The sequence below is a fragment of the Podarcis melisellensis genome, assembly GCF_964234715.1.
Source record: "Podarcis melisellensis genome assembly, chromosome: Z".
Classification (NCBI taxonomy): domain Eukaryota; kingdom Metazoa; phylum Chordata; class Lepidosauria; order Squamata; family Lacertidae; genus Podarcis; species Podarcis melisellensis.
Genome location: NC_138547.1, coordinates 40,262,880 through 40,280,322, shown reverse-complemented (window position 1 = coordinate 40,280,322; position 17,443 = coordinate 40,262,880). Strand labels below are relative to the sequence as shown.

Sequence of the window (17,443 nt, the reverse complement as noted above, 5' to 3'; positions counted from 1 at the left end):
TTACATCTCCCACAAATATACAATCCAAAACACACAAATAAACACTCACTAAAGGACGTGGGTGGTGCTGTGGGTTAAACCACAGAGCCTAGCACTTGCCGATCGGAAGGTCGGTGGTTCAAATCCCTGTGACGGGGTGAGCTCCCATTGCTCAGTCCCTGCTCCTGCCCACCTAGCAGTTCGAAATCACGTCAAAGTGCAAGTAGATAAATAGGTAACACTCTGGCGGGAAGGTGAACGGCATTTCCGTGTGCTGCCCTGGTTCTCCAGAAGTGGCTTAGTCATGCTGGCCACATGACCCGGAAGTTGTACGCCGGCTCCCTCGGCCAATAAAGCGAGATGAGCGCTGCAACCTGAGTCGGTCACGACTGGACCTAATGGTCAGGGGTCCCTTACCTTTACCTTTTAAAGCCATGAGGGAATCACTGCTGAGGTTATCAACCAGTCAAGCATAAAGAAAAGAATGAAATAATTCAGTCAGCCTATAATATCACTTGATAAAGCCACATGAGTTGATGTAGGAAGCTAAGCATGCTCTTTGACCAAAACATATTTTAAAAAACAGTGGACAAAGAGTGTTCAACCATTGTTTGGGGGCAAAATAAATGCCCAGTTATATAACACAGTGAAGCATAGGCATCAATTCCCCAGGACTCGGGTGCTCGGGTTTCCACATTTTAATTTTTGCTGTGGGTGCCTGTAGTTGCATGGCTCTGCATTCCTCACCGCAATAGCAGCTGCCACAGCCCCTTCCCACTGCCCATGCCCTGATGCTCACCTCTGATGCCCTGCTTCACCTCTGATGCTCTGGTGCTGTGGTAGTGACTGGACCAGGGGCTGGATCTCCTCCACAAGGCCCCACGGTGGAGGCTCAGGCCCTGGTCCAATTTCTGCCGCAGTGCTGGAGCACATGCACCACGGCGTCAAGACAATGTCACATGATGTCGTCACATCATGTTATGATGTCATCACATTGCGGTGCAATGTGCATGTACTGAGCACCCATAATGTGGGGTCCAAGTCAGCACCCCTGCAATGAGTGGGGCTTGGATAACCTGTCAGGACCCAGTGGGGCCAGGCTCCAGGATATCAAGGTTTATTGCACTTCCTAACTCCTACACTCTTATTAGGTGTGTGTCAGAATGCTATCAGCGGCTCCCTGCTGGTTGTCCAGGAAAGTATAAAGACAAGGAAAAGTTTCTTACCATTATTTTTAATTTCAAACTTTACAGAGAGAGGCTATAAAACCCAGTCTCTTGGATAATGGCGTTGTCCTGAGTGAATCTCCACTCCCCCATGTCTACTTCCTCATTCATCATCATCATCACCTCCTCTACAGGTGCCTCTAAGTGCCCTCTGTCTTTGAACTCTTTGCTCTCCTACTTTTAAGGCTTGCCAGGTTCTGGGAGATGGTGGTCTGTAATGCTTTCTAGTGACAACGTGTCAGCCAGCTGCTGCTCCTGCTCTGCCTGCTCCTCCTCTCCCCTTACTTCCCAACTTTTCCCCTCTTCTGCCTCTGAGCTGTGACTTCCCACAAACCACTGTTATAAATCTATACAGTCGTACCTCGAGTCACAGGTGCTTCAGGTTGCGTTTTTTGGGGTTACGGACTGCCGAAACCCGGAAGTACCGGAACGGGTTACTTCCAGGTTTTGGCAGTCACGCATGCGCAGAAGCGCTAAATCACGCTTTGTGCACGTGCAGAAGTGCCAAATTGCAACCCATGTGTGCGCAGATGCACCACTGCAGGTTGTCAACGCTGTGGGTTGTGAACGTGCATCCTGCACAGATCACGTTCGCAACCCGAGCGTCCAGTACTGTCTCCCTCCTCCCTGGAAGGGTCAAGATGAGGAGGCAGTCTCCACCACTTCTCCTCCCCTTCCCAGCCCTTGAAATCACCCCATCTCCAGTGTCTTCCTCCTCTGCCCAGTCCCTGACAGTGTGTCTGTACCAGGCCTGTGCAGAGCTTGTCTGAGGCTCGGGGTGGGAGTTTTGTTAGAATAAAGTTATAAACTCAAACAGAAAAGCAGCCAGTCCCTGGCAGGGCCCCCTAGTCAGCTTAGCCCTCTGAGGACCGGTGCAAGTGTACCCAGCTGCCTCTTCCCTCTGCACCACATCCAACAGGGGTAGCCTAAATGGCTCTAACATGAAAAAGTGGCATATAAATAAACTCATAATGGTGACGATGGACATGGTGCCCTGCAGATATTGCTTGATTTCCATCATCCTTGACCATTGGTGATGTTGGCTAATGGAAGTTCAGCAACATCTACTGGGCACCACTTTGGCTATTCCTGACATACACCCCCCTTTCTTTTTAAGGGAGAAATGTATCTTTCCTGCCTACCACTAATCCTTGCCTGATTCCGCTGGGCAAAACTGCTTGGATAATAAAAGCACAAGCATCCTTTCCACAACATCCCGAAGGTCAAGTGACTCAGGATTCAAAAATCCTGCTCTGAAAGTTGAACTAAAGCTTTCTGTCAGGTCGTCATGATGTGGAAACAATTCTGTTTAATACTTCATTGAAGTAGCGGGGCACTGCCGTATTACCCCTGGCAAAGGTCTTCCATATTGGTGGAGTGGAAAGGGAGGGAAGCAGCCTACCACTTTCTCTAGGTAGGCAGAGCTTAAGAACAGGGCCTGAGTGAAGTGTTATGGAGCCGAGAGAGAAGCTAGCGATAGGTCCCAAAAACAAGTCTCTTGCATAACAGCCATTGGGGGGTGGCTGTGGGGAGATAGTAACCTGAGGCAAATGAGGGCCTGAGCCAATTTTAGCTGCCCCCTGAAGGCTTGACATCATCTTCATGGCATTCATTGAAAACTTGTCCATGGTTTCAGTCAAAAAGAAACGTATTTACAGAAGTGTGTGTGACAGAGGCCTAGTCCTTAATATTACATCAGTTATTGATTTAGATTAGGGGTGAGGAATCTCAGACATCTGAATCTGGTGCTCAGGACTTTCCCCAGGCCACCCCCCTCCTCAGCCACCCCACTCAAAAACCCTCCTTCACACCCTCCCTGAGTGTTTTTGCCTCACAGCAAAGTGTCTTTAAACACTGCTTATGCCCCTTGGTTGCCTGGATGGAGGAGGGGGGTGGTGTGTAGAAACTAGTACAAAATTGAAAATGTATATTCATTGTTCCACCCACTTTGCCTCTGGCCTTGCCTGACACTGGCATGGTTGCCCAGACTAGAAGATTGCCCAATGAAAAGAAATGTTGCCCTCAGTCTGATAAAAGGTTCATTATCCCTGTTTTATATCATGGCATGTGTCTGGGCTGGGTGATGGGCAACAGACTGCAGCAGGTCAGGAGACAGGAGCCAACAATCAGGGTTAAAGGAGCCATCAGGATTAGGGTGGAAGACCAAGAATACTAGACATGCCACAGCTCAAGTAGAACTTGTTTGCTCACCATGGTGACAAGAAGCCCTTTTATACTCCCTTCCTGCCCAAAAGGATCAAATTTTCAGCTTCATGGATAGAGCCAAGCTTCACCAGAGCCAGGTAGGACCCTCAATAAGAAGCCATAGTTGTACACTTCACTTCACAAAGGGCAGTAGTCAGTAGACAATGACCCAGTTATGCACTTTGAATTTCTAAAGCATTTACAGCAGGGGTGAGAAACCTTTTTGCCCCAGCAGACCAGATCTCCATGCTCACTCCAGGAGCAAACTTTGACAAATGGGTAGGATTACCCACCTGTCAACCATCTGATGGCTTCATGCTGCTGGGTGACTGACAGGTGGGTGGTCTTGCCTTCAGGCATTTGGGGAAATGGTGACCAAGCAGGCTTGAAGTCCCTGTGTGTCAGTGAATTATATTCAGGAAAACTGTTCTGCAACTATGTGTACATTAGACAAAATTGTATACAAAAATGTTTGTACTAGAGAAGATTCACACTAAAATGCTAATGAATTTTCACAAGTTGTGGTGTGTTTTTTAAAGGACACTGATGTAGAAAACAGGAACTTAACATTGGGAAAATGAGAACTGAGAGCATCTGTAATTGAGAGAGAAAGGAAGGGAGAAGATTGAGTTGTATAATAGCATGGCACAATAGTTGGGGTGGACAAATGTGGACCACTTGTGAATGGTCTGAATTTTCTTCTTGTGCACTGCTGTATGGACAAAAACCTAGCTAAGCAATGCACATTTAAGGGACGGTGAAAATCATTGCAAAGAGCTTATGCAGCAAGTCAGCAAAAATGGCTCTCTGTGAATGTGGTGGAGGGGAAGGGGGGCAGAAAAGAGGTCAGATACAGTCTGGGTCAGAGCTGGTAGTGTTGCGGCTTTTCAATTTGGTTTTAAATGACCTAAAGAAAGACTGTCTTTGTAGAGAGTGGGAAAATGCTGACACCATGAAAGGGCAGGTGTCATGAATACAAAGGAGATTGCACACTGGAGTCTAGATTGCTGAAGGAGGTAGATTATGTGGCATCGGCTGCTATTTCAATAATATCCAAAACCTAAAATAGAGAGGCTAAAGTACCCCAATCTACTACAGTTTAATAGCTCTTTGGCCAAGGCTGAAACTATACACAAGGATGCTGGCACAAATGGAATCCTTCAGTCGAGAGACAATGGAGTGAGCCCCCTGGGGTGAAGTAAAACTGCTGCATTAGCAGCACCAAAGTGACCTCCTCAGGGTGCAAGCTTGGGCAGCATGTATGGAGATCCTAGGCAGCCCAGATAATGACCCCCCTCTTGGCCTTGCTGCTGTGGTCAAAGGAAAGCAGAGCAAGATGTTTGGCACCAGCTTGGCTGCAGGAGTTGCCGGACGATAGCATACAAGGTGCCATCCAGCTGCCTTAGGGACTCCACTCCGGATTTGTGAAGATATCCCACAAGACAACGGAGGTTTAGGATAAGAGATTTCCTTCTCCTAGATGGGCTACCTTCCCAAGTTAACGAGCCCCATCTGACCATTACTTCCCTTTACAGAATATGCAGAAACTGCCTTCTTGACCATTGGACTCACTATTGGTCTCATCCACTCAATCCGCCAGATCAGTGACACCATCACAATATGCATTTCTCCACCAATGCCTTTCAAGGACAGGGACAGGGAAATGTATGCTTTGATGAACTGCATCACATGGTGCTGTATTGAGTGACAATTAACAGCACAACCCTGCAAGGATCTCAGAAGCCCATTCCACAGTAGCTTGGAGCAAGGCTTATAGTGGGTCTGACTCTGTTCCAAGATTCAAAAGGCAACCACTAGCTACACTTTCTGGAAACCATGACATTTTTGTTCTGACATTTTTTTCCCTAGTTGGATGAATAGGTCTCTGCCATGGGTGACTAGTTTGTATTGTTTCTTAAAACCGCTCTGCTGTTATTTTTCTGTGCTGCTTTTAACTGACTCCAGCTATTGTTATTGTGTTTTGTACATTGATTTGGAAGGTGATAGATAGAGACATAGACATAGAGATAGAGATAGATAGATAGATAGATAGATAGATAGATAGATAGATAGATAGATGATAGATAGATAGATGATAGATAGATAGATAGATAGATAGATAGATGATAGATAGATGATAGATAGATAGATAGATAGATGATGATAGATAGATAGATAGATAGATAGATAGATAGATAGATAGATGATAGATAGATGATAGATAGATAGATAGATGATAGATATAGATGATAGATATAGATGACAGATAGATATAGATGATAGATAGATATAGATGATAGATAGATAGATAGATGATAGATAGATAGATAGATGATAGATGATAGATAGATAGATAGATAGATAGATGATAGATGATAGATAGATGATAGATAGATGATAGATGATAGATAGATAGATAGATAATAGATGATAGATGATAGATAGATAGATAGATGATAGATGATAGATGATAGATAGATGATAGATATAGATAGATGATAGATGATAGATAGATAGATAGATAGATAGATAGATAGATAGATAGATGATAGATATAGATAGATAGATAGATGATAGATATAGATAGATAGATGATTGATAGATAGATAGATAGATAGATGATAGATAGATAGATAGATGATAGATAGATAGATGATGATAGATAGATAGATAGATGATAGATAGATAGATAGATAGATAGATAGATAGATAGATAGATAGATGATAGATAGATAGATAGATAGATGATAGATAGATAGATAGATAGATAGATAGATAGATGATAGATAGATAGATAGAGATAGATAGATAGATAGATGATAGATAGGTAACAAGTCTACTCAGAAGAAAGTCCTATTGAGTTCAATGTGGCTAGTATAAGACTGTAGCCTGAGAGAAAACTCAACAAGAATATGCATTTTAAAGTAGTGAGTCTCCAGCAACATTTATGGGTTGGATATCTTAAGCCACTGACCCTATGCTAAAAGTATGGCCAACCCTACAGCATGACTTATTTTAATATTGGTGTAGAGATTCAGGTCAACTTCACAAACATGTTAAAGCAAAATGGGAAAAAAGAACCATCATCATCACTGACTTTATCACATTTTGAGGTTCAGTGACAAAGTTGCATTGTACAATCCCAACCACAATCCAAGACAACATGTTTATCTTGCTTTATTTCAGCTTGTGTTCTAGCAAAAGATGATAATAAATTTGCTGGGGAAATGTCAGAGGATTCTGCTTTCCATGAAACTAGTCATATGTATAACAGAATGAGAAGCAGCAGGTCACAATCTAAGGTTGCATGGGAGAAGATAATTATGCAAGTACCCTACCACCAGAAGAGAGAGAAGTGATAGCCATTTATACTACTATTGTTACATATCCTCAAAGGATTTGAGGACAAAAAAAGTTCTGGCACTAGATCAAATAAAATCCCTAGCAAAAATCGAAGACATTCTTGCACTGGACCACTCTGACTATATAAGTTCCACAGACAGAACAGCAAGCAACTCTATCAGAACAGAAGTACTACCATTATAACCAGTGAAACTAATTAGACCCCAGGTGTGAATACACCCAAGATCAAGAAAAAGTGCCCTCCCTCCAGTCTCGCCCCTTAATGCAATCCATCTAAGGTTTGTTAAACTGAAGCTCCCTGTTACACCCTTACCAGGAAGCTGTGATTCAAGCTCTGACTAGAAACAAAGCTGGTAAACCATGGTTTCATCCTGGTTTGCAAACCAGGGTTGTAGTCAGAGCACAAACAATGATTTCCCAGTTATGTATGAATCGGGCCTAAGTCTTGCCTAAAACTTAATTTGGCAATTCACACATGCATGCACACCTATGCATATTGAAAGAGTCCATACAGCAGCCAAATATATTAGGAATGCTTTCCCACTGTCTTCTTGAGCATTGTGATGTATGGGTGGGGGGAGAAACTCTAGCTCAATGAAGACCCAGAGATACTCTTGGTTGGTGGCAAGGAAAAATGCCCAAAATAATACATTGTTCTCAAAAATCTCCAATGGGAAAAAATATTTTGCCCAGTTAACCAGGGAGCTGGTTGCTCCAAATTCAGAATGCATGGCTCTTACAAGCCACCTCTGACACAGATGCTATCATTGTGTATGTGGTGGGGGGTTGTGTAAACCTCCCTAAAGTCTGACATATTTCATTACAGCCAAATTGAACCTCTCCAACATTCCTTAGAAGTTCACCAGCTGGTGACCTCCAAATTCAACCAAATTTGTCCAAATGGATTCCAGTATCAACTCTGCAATATTCAAAATGTGCTCTCCTCCACTCCACAGTATATTCAGCTCATTTTCAGCTGCAATCCTATATGCACTTCCTTGGGACTAAGCTCCAGGGAATCATTAGGACATGCTTCCATGTTAATATGCTTAGAATCACACAGTTTTATCACCACCCACTTTTATCACCTCCTCAACTCCATCAGATGGTGCTGGCACTTCTAAACTCACCTGAAATCTAATTGCCCTTTAGGTGAAACTCAACAGCAACACTATCCTGCTGCCCACAGGAGCCCCATCTGCTTGCAAATATTTTGGTGCAGAAACTCAGCCCCTCCAATGTACACAGCAACAGAAAAACCTTGTTATCTCCCTGTTAAAAGATAATGACCTTCGAAAGATTGCCTCTGGTTCCAAACACTCTCGTGTTTCACATTACCCAACGGTAAGCGCCTCTGCTATATGACTCCATGCCGTCATGGGACCAAGCATGAGACAGACTTCCTCCAGGTAGCAGAGATTCAAACAGATGGTTAAACCATGGCTCTTTCAGAAGCAACATTCCATGGGGTTTCCTCTAGCCAATCTCACTGTCTCGGAGGAGAGCGGGCCGATACACCTGACACATCTGTGCTCAAAGACCCCCTGCCTTTAAAACGACTTTTCAGAGTGTTTATTGGAAACAACAACATTAAGATAATGGCAAGGCTGACAGTGAAAAATGCTCCGGGGAGGGAAAATAAATGAAATCAATTAGTATTATAAATACAGGCCGAGTTCTTGGTGTCCTGCACGTCAGTTCTTTAGACCAAACATTCTCAGACTTAGCAGAGAACAGCAAGCAGATTTGGGATGTGATCTTAGTAATGAAAGAGAGTGGGTTTTTTTTAGGGGGGGTACAGACAGTCTGCTGCTAATTTTAATTCTTCCCATGGTTTTTGTACTTTACATAAGGGGAAAATTAAAATGTTTCATAATGTGTTTGTATGTTGTGCATGAGTGGACCTTTGTGCCTTCTCTCTAAGACACAATATTTTCAAGGAAAAACACAGCAGATTTCAGAATGTGTCAGTCAGATGGGGGGGACAACAGTTATTTTATTGACTTGGAATGCTTCTCCTGTTCATTTGAAAAAGAAGAGGTGGACCTAAACAACAACTCTTGTAAAATGAATGAAGTGTCTCTCTTTTTTTTCAGGTCAGTTGTCACTCTTTCTGAATTGGTCCCTGAGCAGATCACACAACAGATGGAAAAGGCCATTTTGACATGACTCTTTGGCTTAATTATAGCATTACCAGGACAGCATGTGGACTTGGAATGTGCAAGAGGATTTATCAAAGGAAGCTTTGTTTATGGATAAATCCAGCATCAGGAATCTTGCTCATTCTTGAACATTTACATTATGGCAAATATCCCCAAATTGGTGAATGCCAGAATTCATATCTTTGCAATCTTCCCTGTATGAATGCCCCACAAGTATAAATAAACCAATGGGTTTTGACAGTCACCTAAGTGTGACTGTCATCATTCAGTAGTATTTGTCCAACAAGTGGGGATATATGACTGACAATCATGACATTTGCCTGGGATTATCAGCATCTGTATGTGAATGTCAGCCGTCATCACAATTTTGATCATGGGTTCGGATCCTGAGGAAGTGAAAGAAGGAAAAGTTTCCATTCCCTTACCCTTGCTAAGTACTCTGAAATACCTCTCCATGTGTTCAGGGCTGGGTTGCAAGGGAATAATCAATCAAAAAGGAAAAGGTACCTCCAACCTCATTTTGGGAGATACCTCCTTCCCCAAGGGCCTTTTGGGAGATACCTCCTTCCCCAACATGATTCAGGAAGATCCCTCTGGTGAAAACTGTGTAGATGGTACAGTGGAGAAGGAAAAATGAGAAACTTGCCTTTCATGAACTTCCTTCTGTTCACTCATGTTAGAATCCTAGGTATTGACTGTGACACTTCATTTAACTGCTACTCAGTCTTTTTAATTTCCCTAATCCTGCTAAAGAAATCAGTAGTTTACATTGCTGCAAACAATGTGGGGAGAGAGGAACATACTACCACTTAAGGTGCACATGTACTCTTTCAATGCAGGGGTAGCTAACACGATACCCTCCAGATGTTGTTGGATTCTACTTCCCATTATTCCTAGACAACAAGGCCAGGGATGAAGGGAGCTGCAGTCTAACAGCATCCAGAGGGCAAAGTAATCACAGGGTGAGTTGAGTCTGCAATAGTTCCCCGCCCCTCACCACCCATTAAAGAACAGTTTAACAAGTTCTTGGAAATTTTACTTATGAACAAGATTTTGAGAGGCAAGTGATTTCTCTTACATTGGTGATTTTCTTCAAAGGTGGTGACCGTTTCTTACCATTTTACCTCTACAAGGGAACCTCTGACACTCACTTCAATATTTTGTGATATGAAATGAGAAAATGAAGTTGTAATTGAATATTGTCTGTAGCCTTTACTGTAATGAAAAGTTGGCTGCTTTTTGGGGGTGGTGAGGTGTGAGAGAAAGACAAATTATAAGCCGCCTTGTGAGGACAGTGTCCTAAAAGGCAACCCACATATATAGGTTTACGAATAAAATAATATTATAGATGACATTCTGTTAAGAATTATGGTTTACAGTGCAGGGCTACATCTATATAACGATGGTGTCCAGTGTTCTCCACTATGTTCTTTCCTACTAGGCAGCTTTCTCCAGTCATATACCCTCCAGATATTATTGGACTACAGAGCCCATCATCCTTTGACTACACTGCATTGAGCTGATGGGAGTTAGAGGCCAGCAACATCTGGAGAGCCAACTAAGGGAATGCTGTCATGGAGTCTCGGAGGCCCCAGATCCTTTTACCCACACAATTTAACTGAAAAGCAGCAGGGCTGTAGCACAAAGCAAAGCACACTTAGCTTGTGAAAGGAAAATGCCCTTACATATAAAGAGGAGGTTTGGAAATATCCCTGCCTTCAACCCACAAGACCTGCTGCCAGTCAGTTAAAAACAGCACTGAGCTACCCTGGCTCGGTAGAAGCAGGCTGTCATACTGTCTAAACAGCTGAGTTTATGAATTAAGCGAGGTGGGGGGAATACTGAGTGGGTAACCCTCTTTCTCCCTATACATCAAAATAAATGAAATATTGAGTTTGTTGGGGTCAGTTAGAGCTCTAATACTGTAGAAGCATAGTGTTTCACTCCTATTTACTTTAATTGGGGTCGAACTGATCCCCGGTGATATTTTCATTAGTGAAAACCCCCAAATTAAAAAAAACAGCGTAAGAACCAACTCCTAGCAGCTGATGTCCCTTCGCTTCCCCCAATAAAATATTTGAGGGTGCTGGGCCCCTCCAAAGTTGATGGGCATTGCATTCAAATGGTGTGCATGCACCACGTCTTCTGATCTATTATGTAGGTGGGACTTACCTCCTCCCCCCCCCCCCAGTATTTTATTCAAGTTGGCACCCATGCAAAACAGCAAAGTACAAAACACCCATGGACTGTGAAATAGCTGGATCCTTAGTGCTGTTCAAGCACATCTTAGGTGGAAGACATTTTATAGTCATTTGGGGACTGTTGCAATTAAAAAAATAAAACCACTCTTATCAATAGTACATCAGCATCTCCTGGAAGTTGCGTACTAGGTATAAGGAAATCTGTCATTTTTTGATCCTTGCAGTTTCTCATTTTTTGCAATCTCCACATCTGCACATCTGTTTGTGGATTTCTTTTTAAGTCCTCGTGAAAATTCATTGTCACTTTAGTGCGAATTCCTCCCAGCACAAACTCTTTTATGTAAGCAATTTTGGCTAATATATCCCTTTTTGCAAAACAATTTTTCTAAAAGTAATGCCGTTTTGCACATTACTTACACTATTATTTTATGCAGCCGTTACCCTGGTATGTGTTTTTGTGCACATTACCAGGTCAGAGAACTGCACTGTAAAATTTAGAGAAGTGTAATTTTTTAACCGTGGATGTGATTTGGTTCACATATTGTTACAAAAAGTGTTAACTTAACAGGTTTATTTTCAAGTGTGACCTGAAACGGATTTCTCCCCCATCCATACATGGAGCACACTTCTGAATTCAGAGTCAAAAGTTGCACCGCATCACAAGGAAAGTTTTAAGAAATATATTTTCGAACAAACTTCATCCATCCCCTCCTCACCAACAAAACTACCAGCGTCCTTCCAGCTTCCTTGTTCTCAGCAGTAATTGTGTCAGGTCCCAGGAGCAGACAGATGATTGCACAGAGGCAGGCTGGTTTAGCGATACAACAATGCTCTGTTTTGAAAGGCTGGGGAAAGGGGGAAGCTTGTTCTCTCTAGTTTTGAAGGAATCCATGCCTCTTTCAAGTTAAAAAAAAATATAGAGAAGTCATTGTGCATTTGATCAGCAGCAATAAGAAAGTCGTGTATTCTAAACTAATTTCAAAGTGTTCTTTTTTAATACAATAAAATACTTTTACCTTAAATCCATTTTCTAAAAAATAAAATAAAAATAAAAATCTCCAAGGACTGCTTGACTTTACTCAAAATCTGGTACACACCATACTGGAGAGCAAGGAATGACTCAGAAATGTGGAATGTTTGAGCAGAACTTCAGCCTAAGATTAGACCACTAAGCTGAGGTCCAGATCTCCTTCAACCCAAGGGTTCCTAAATGCACCCCCAAAAAGCAGTTGCAGCAGCTAGTTTAGACATACTAGGAAGCTATGTCCTTAACACAAAAAGGGCCGCTTGGTCACTTTATCAGTATTAAACAATTCTTCAAATCAATTGTTTGACACAACATAGATATGTCGAAACTCAATAAAGTAACTAGATCTGAATGAACTGTTGTTTGTTGTGTTTTTATTAAACAAAGACAAAGGACTGAGCTAGACTGGTAAAGAAAAAGCGATTTATACGCGTTGTACGTGCAATATAATATTGTGCCACCAGATGGCTACGTGGAGTCCCATTTTTCTCTACTTGTTTTCCCTGTTTAAATTTACAATGCTTTTAACTGAAACGCTTCTTTGATGTGTCTAGATCCAGCCAAAGTTTCCATCATGCAGCAGCACTGTGCTAGTGGATGCTTTGGCATAGCGATGTTTTGATGTGAAAAAAGGTGTTAAGCACGTGCCTGCACAATAATGAAATGTGACAGACGTAAGCCTTCACTGAACAGCAAGTTCTAAAAAGGATTGTAAATACTGCTTCAAGAATATACAACTGTACACAATTACTCTCCAGAGACAAATGCAATCTTGAAAGTGAACAGTTTCTGAAATTCCTTTGCAATTACTCTCTCTCAAAAAGGAGGAGGTTGAAGGCAGTTTTCCTTAAAGTGCATTTGTCAACAAGGAGCTGCTGCTGCTGCTGCCATCATTGGGGGAATAGTCTGATTTCAAATAGACTTTGGAAAGGGCAAGAGAGATTATATTGCTACATGCTTCTAGAGATGTGGGGAAAATTGGTTAAGTTTGCATTTTAATTTGAACCTCTGTCGTTTGCAGTTCCTGAACCACCAAATTGAAGACTGGGGGGCGCGGGGGATTGAAAAACCGAAATTGACACATTCATCCATCCCTAGTCACTTACAACAAGTGATGAAAATGTCCACTAGTTTATGGTCTTTCTAAGCAATACTTTGCTTATGTAACACATATATATGGTATACATTGGTAGTCTCCATCCTTTTCAGACTTGTTTGGGTTAAAGGCCCACCTTTACCATGTATTTGTATAGTGGTAGTGCTACTGTTGCAGCCCACGTAAGATCCAGCTGTGACCCAATAGTGGATCCTGACCCACCAGCTGAAGGCCAGTGGTGCAAAGCAGCACCAGTTCCTCCCCCAAACAAGCAGCCTTTTCACCCGTCTTTCTTGCTGGTTATCTTTAACAGCTGCTTCAGTCCCCATGGAGGCATGTTTCGTGTGGTCCAGACACCAACCATGAAGGCTCATTGTTGCAGAAAGATCTCACCCCTATCATCATCAAGCAATCCAGAAGATGGTTCCTTGACAGCCATTGAATATTTGGGGCACGTGTGTGAAACCTTTTTCAGCCCAGGAGCCGCATTCCCTCTTGGTCAACTTTCCAAGAGTGGGCAGCAACAGTGGCAAAAGTGGGTGTGGCCAGAGGCAAGAGAGGGTGGAGCAACAGAAGTTGCATCAGTAAGCCATGAAAGAGGTTTCTATACACAAGTACATCTCTCTGCATCCTCCATGCAGGCAAGCAAGAAGCATTATCCCAGTTCAAAAACACAATCCAGCCAGGCAAAAGTACTCAGGGGAATCCAGTGCCAGTGAGAAGCATGGCCTGAGGAGGATTTGTGGAAAGTCCTGAAGGACGAATAGGGAAGCCTGGTGGGAACCTTTGGCCCTCATCTCTGAGGTTCCTCATCTCTGCTTTAGAACATCTCTGCAGGATGTGATGGTGGTGAGTAGAATCACTGAATCATGTAGAGTTGGAAGGTTAGTCCAGCTCCCTGCAATGCAGGAATCCTGCCCACAGTCATTCCTGGGTGGGCTTAAACCACCAACCTTCTGGTTAACAGCCAGACGAACTGACCCATTTGCACCAAAGGGATGGAAGAATGTGCAATTTTCTATTCTGCCCTGTATTTGCCACATTTTCTGTCCTGCTGCGGTTTGGCTTCTGACAAAAAACCTACATTATTCATCTCACTGTCCACTGTGGTACAGATACCTTGTCATTACATTATTCTACCCCATTTATTTCAATTAAAAGAGAATGTAATGCAAATTGTGTGGGTGGGGGATCAGATACCAATCAACTGCAAACTGGAAAAAGTAACAACACCAAAAGGAATAAATACTGATCATATTCACTGGGTGGATTTCCATACTGGACATGGGACAAATAAGTGAAAGCTATTCCTGCTTCTGCTTTCAATGGAATTATCCAGCTTCCCTAAAACAAGGATCACATTCACATGCATGCATATCCCCACATGTAGAAAATCTACTTGGGGTGCAATCCTCTACCACCACTTTCAGCCTGATGTGATAAAGCCCAGCAAGAACTCCCCCAATTTATTTATTTTAAATGATATTTTTAAAGCATTTTGCTAAAGTTCTATGCATGTTTCACGAAATATGCCACTGAAGCACGGTGTACTCAAGATAACTTTAAAGGAGTACCTTTGACATTTGAAATGTTCTTGCTGAAATAGTTGCAGTGCACAATTCATGTTGCATTAACTTGAACTGACTGTGTTGCAACTGAGCGAAGGAAAATGTATAATGGAGGAGCTTTGGATGGTCTGTCTGCTGACTCTATCTGACCTGAAACAATAGATACCACTGTAATCTGATGCAGAAACTGCTGCTCCATTGGTGTGGGCAATTATTTTCAACTTTCATTGTGTCTGATTCCATACAATTTATTTTCTGTAAAGGAGGGAAATCAATGACTGAATATGGAGGTTTGGCAGAGAAGGAGAAACACAGGCTGCATGCAATTCCGATTGGATACATGAGCATGGCTATCTCTCAGTGGTATAAACACACACATGCACAATGCCATCAACAACTGGTCACATGAAACTTTGCAAAAATGAAATCTGGATTGGGGGTTTTATGGGCAAAGGCTATATTTCAAAGATTCCTTTAAGAAAATCATTCAAAGTTCTACCCCCCAAAGGACTTCATTCACATTCAGTTTACCTGGTAACTTTGGGAGCAACTTTTGGGTGCAGGTCAGAGATATTTTATTTTATTTTATTTTTTTAAAAAAACCTAATTCAGTGAAGCTCATTAAACCAAATAAGTTCATTCCAAGTGGGGCAGAAAGTGTGTGGCACAGAAAGAAGGAGGAATCTGCCCTCTTTTTAAATTGCCCTGCCCATTTATTACTCTAGCCTCACCCACCTCTGTCATAAGGTCCCTTGATGGAAAAGAAGTCTTCCCACACCTGCCTTAAACTGATGAAATACTGTGTTTTCAGAAAAGCCACAGAATTTTTGACTTGTACAAGAGGATCCTTCACTTTTATTTATTTACTGGAGGCTCAGAAGCATTTTCCTCGAATGGTTCTGAAAATCAGGTTACCGCGTCACTCAAATTCTTAGTGGCTCCAAGCCAATTCCTGCCAAACACAATTTGCTTTCAGAAAACAAAACCTGCTGAACCTGTCTAATGTGGATCGCAAGAGATGCTTGCCTTGAAAGGTTCTTTAAAAATGGCTAGCATGTTTGCATTGTATTTTTAAACATCTGGCTGCTGCAGAAGAAAATACACTGAAAAAGCACAACCTCAGCGCCATCAAAGCTACCTTCAAAGACCATAAGACATGGAAATTATAAAAGGTTTTGTTAATGAAGGCTGGAGTCAGGAAGGATGACTACAAGATGAGCCACTGTTTGAGGAGCTGAGCCTTAGAGGAAAAAGGAGTATAGCTATCCAATGGAAAAGGACAGCATGGAAGACACAAAAAAAACAGAGGAACCTCTGCATTGAGACACCATATTACTATCAGGGCTGAAAAGATCTGATGATTTCAGACATCTTGGTTTCTCATTTTTCCAATCTTAAATTCAGCTCTCCACATTTCTTCAGCACTATGTATTTTTTGTTTTAATTCCTTATCAAAATTAATCAGCACTTTGGTGTGAATTCATCCTAATAAACAATTTTTGAATGCATTTCTGACTACTGTATTATTATTATTTTGCAAAGTTTTCCTGGACATAATGTATTTTGTATGTTTCTCCCCTTGAATATAATTATTTTTATGCATAATTTACCCTAACATGCATTTTTGTAAATGTTGTTTGGTTGGAGAACTACATCACAAATTCAATACAAGAACAAATTTCAAAGGATGGCTGTGTTTTGGTTCCACATTGTTTAGGAAAGTGTAAATTTGATAGATTTGCCTTCAAATGCAAACTGAATATAATTCATCCCCCATCCTAAATACAGTAGAACAGAAGGACTTCTTTCGGACATAACTTGGCCAAGGTCCAAAGACTCCTTCATTGGGTGCTTCCAAGGGACTGGTCATAGCTGTAGGGATTTTTCTTTCTATCTATCAGTACCAAGCCCTTCTTTATCACAAACAGCTGTTTGGGCCACCTTCTGTTTCACAAGGAGGCAAGCAGGTTGTCGTGCAGCATGGGGTGGGGGGGGGGGTGAGGTGTGGCTGCTGCTCAAGAGCAGGTCCAGCTCATGACCTTTGGCACCTGAGGCTAACTACAACATGGTGCCCTCCAATACCAGGGAAGAAACAGGGAGTGAAGATATACACTGGGAACAAGTAGAGACGGGATTCAAATCAACCTTATCCAATGGTTAAAGTGGGAATCAAAGGCTGGGGGGGTTGGGGGCACTCTGACTCATGCCTTGAAGGTGCAGACCCCAGGAGATCCCAGAAGGGAGCCCCTGCCATTCAATCCTTAGCATTGGGAGCAGACCAGAAGTGCCTCCTAGACCAGTGTTTCCCAACCTTTTTTGGGCAAAGGCACACTTGTTTGATGAAAAAAATATCGAGGCACACCACCATTACAGCCCTGTGACGTCAGCGCGCAGCGTCACGCCGGGAGGGACGCACGAAAGTGTAACTTTCAATTTTTTTTCCTCCCCCTTGTCGGGGAACCTCCAAGCTTTGGGGGGTGGGGGTGGGAGGAGGCAGCAAAGCGAGGGACTGAGGGACCCTAACCCTAACCCTCACCGATCACCCGGGAAAGCATGCGAACGAGGAGCCCCCGTGTCCTGCTCCCGGCAGCGGACGGCACAAAGCGAGGAGGCCTG

At 42.7% G+C, this 17,443-nt stretch overlaps 1 protein-coding gene across 6 annotated transcripts in view; it reads right to left on the bottom strand.

Moving 5' to 3' along the window:
- Nucleotides 1–17,443, bottom strand: part of IL1RAPL2 (interleukin 1 receptor accessory protein like 2) — a 491,998-nt gene that overhangs the window by 247,318 nt on the left and 227,237 nt on the right. Inside the window, exon 1 of one of the 6 annotated variants that reach the window (XM_081897613.1) lies at nt 9,361–9,422. The exons of the other annotated variants lie outside the window; for them this stretch is intronic. Coding sequence (XP_081753739.1) covers nt 9,361–9,391 — 31 coding nt within the window. The 5' untranslated portion in view covers nt 9,392–9,422. Of the gene's footprint in view, nt 1–9,360; nt 9,423–17,443 lie in introns of those variants that run through there. 6 annotated transcript variants of the gene reach the window in all.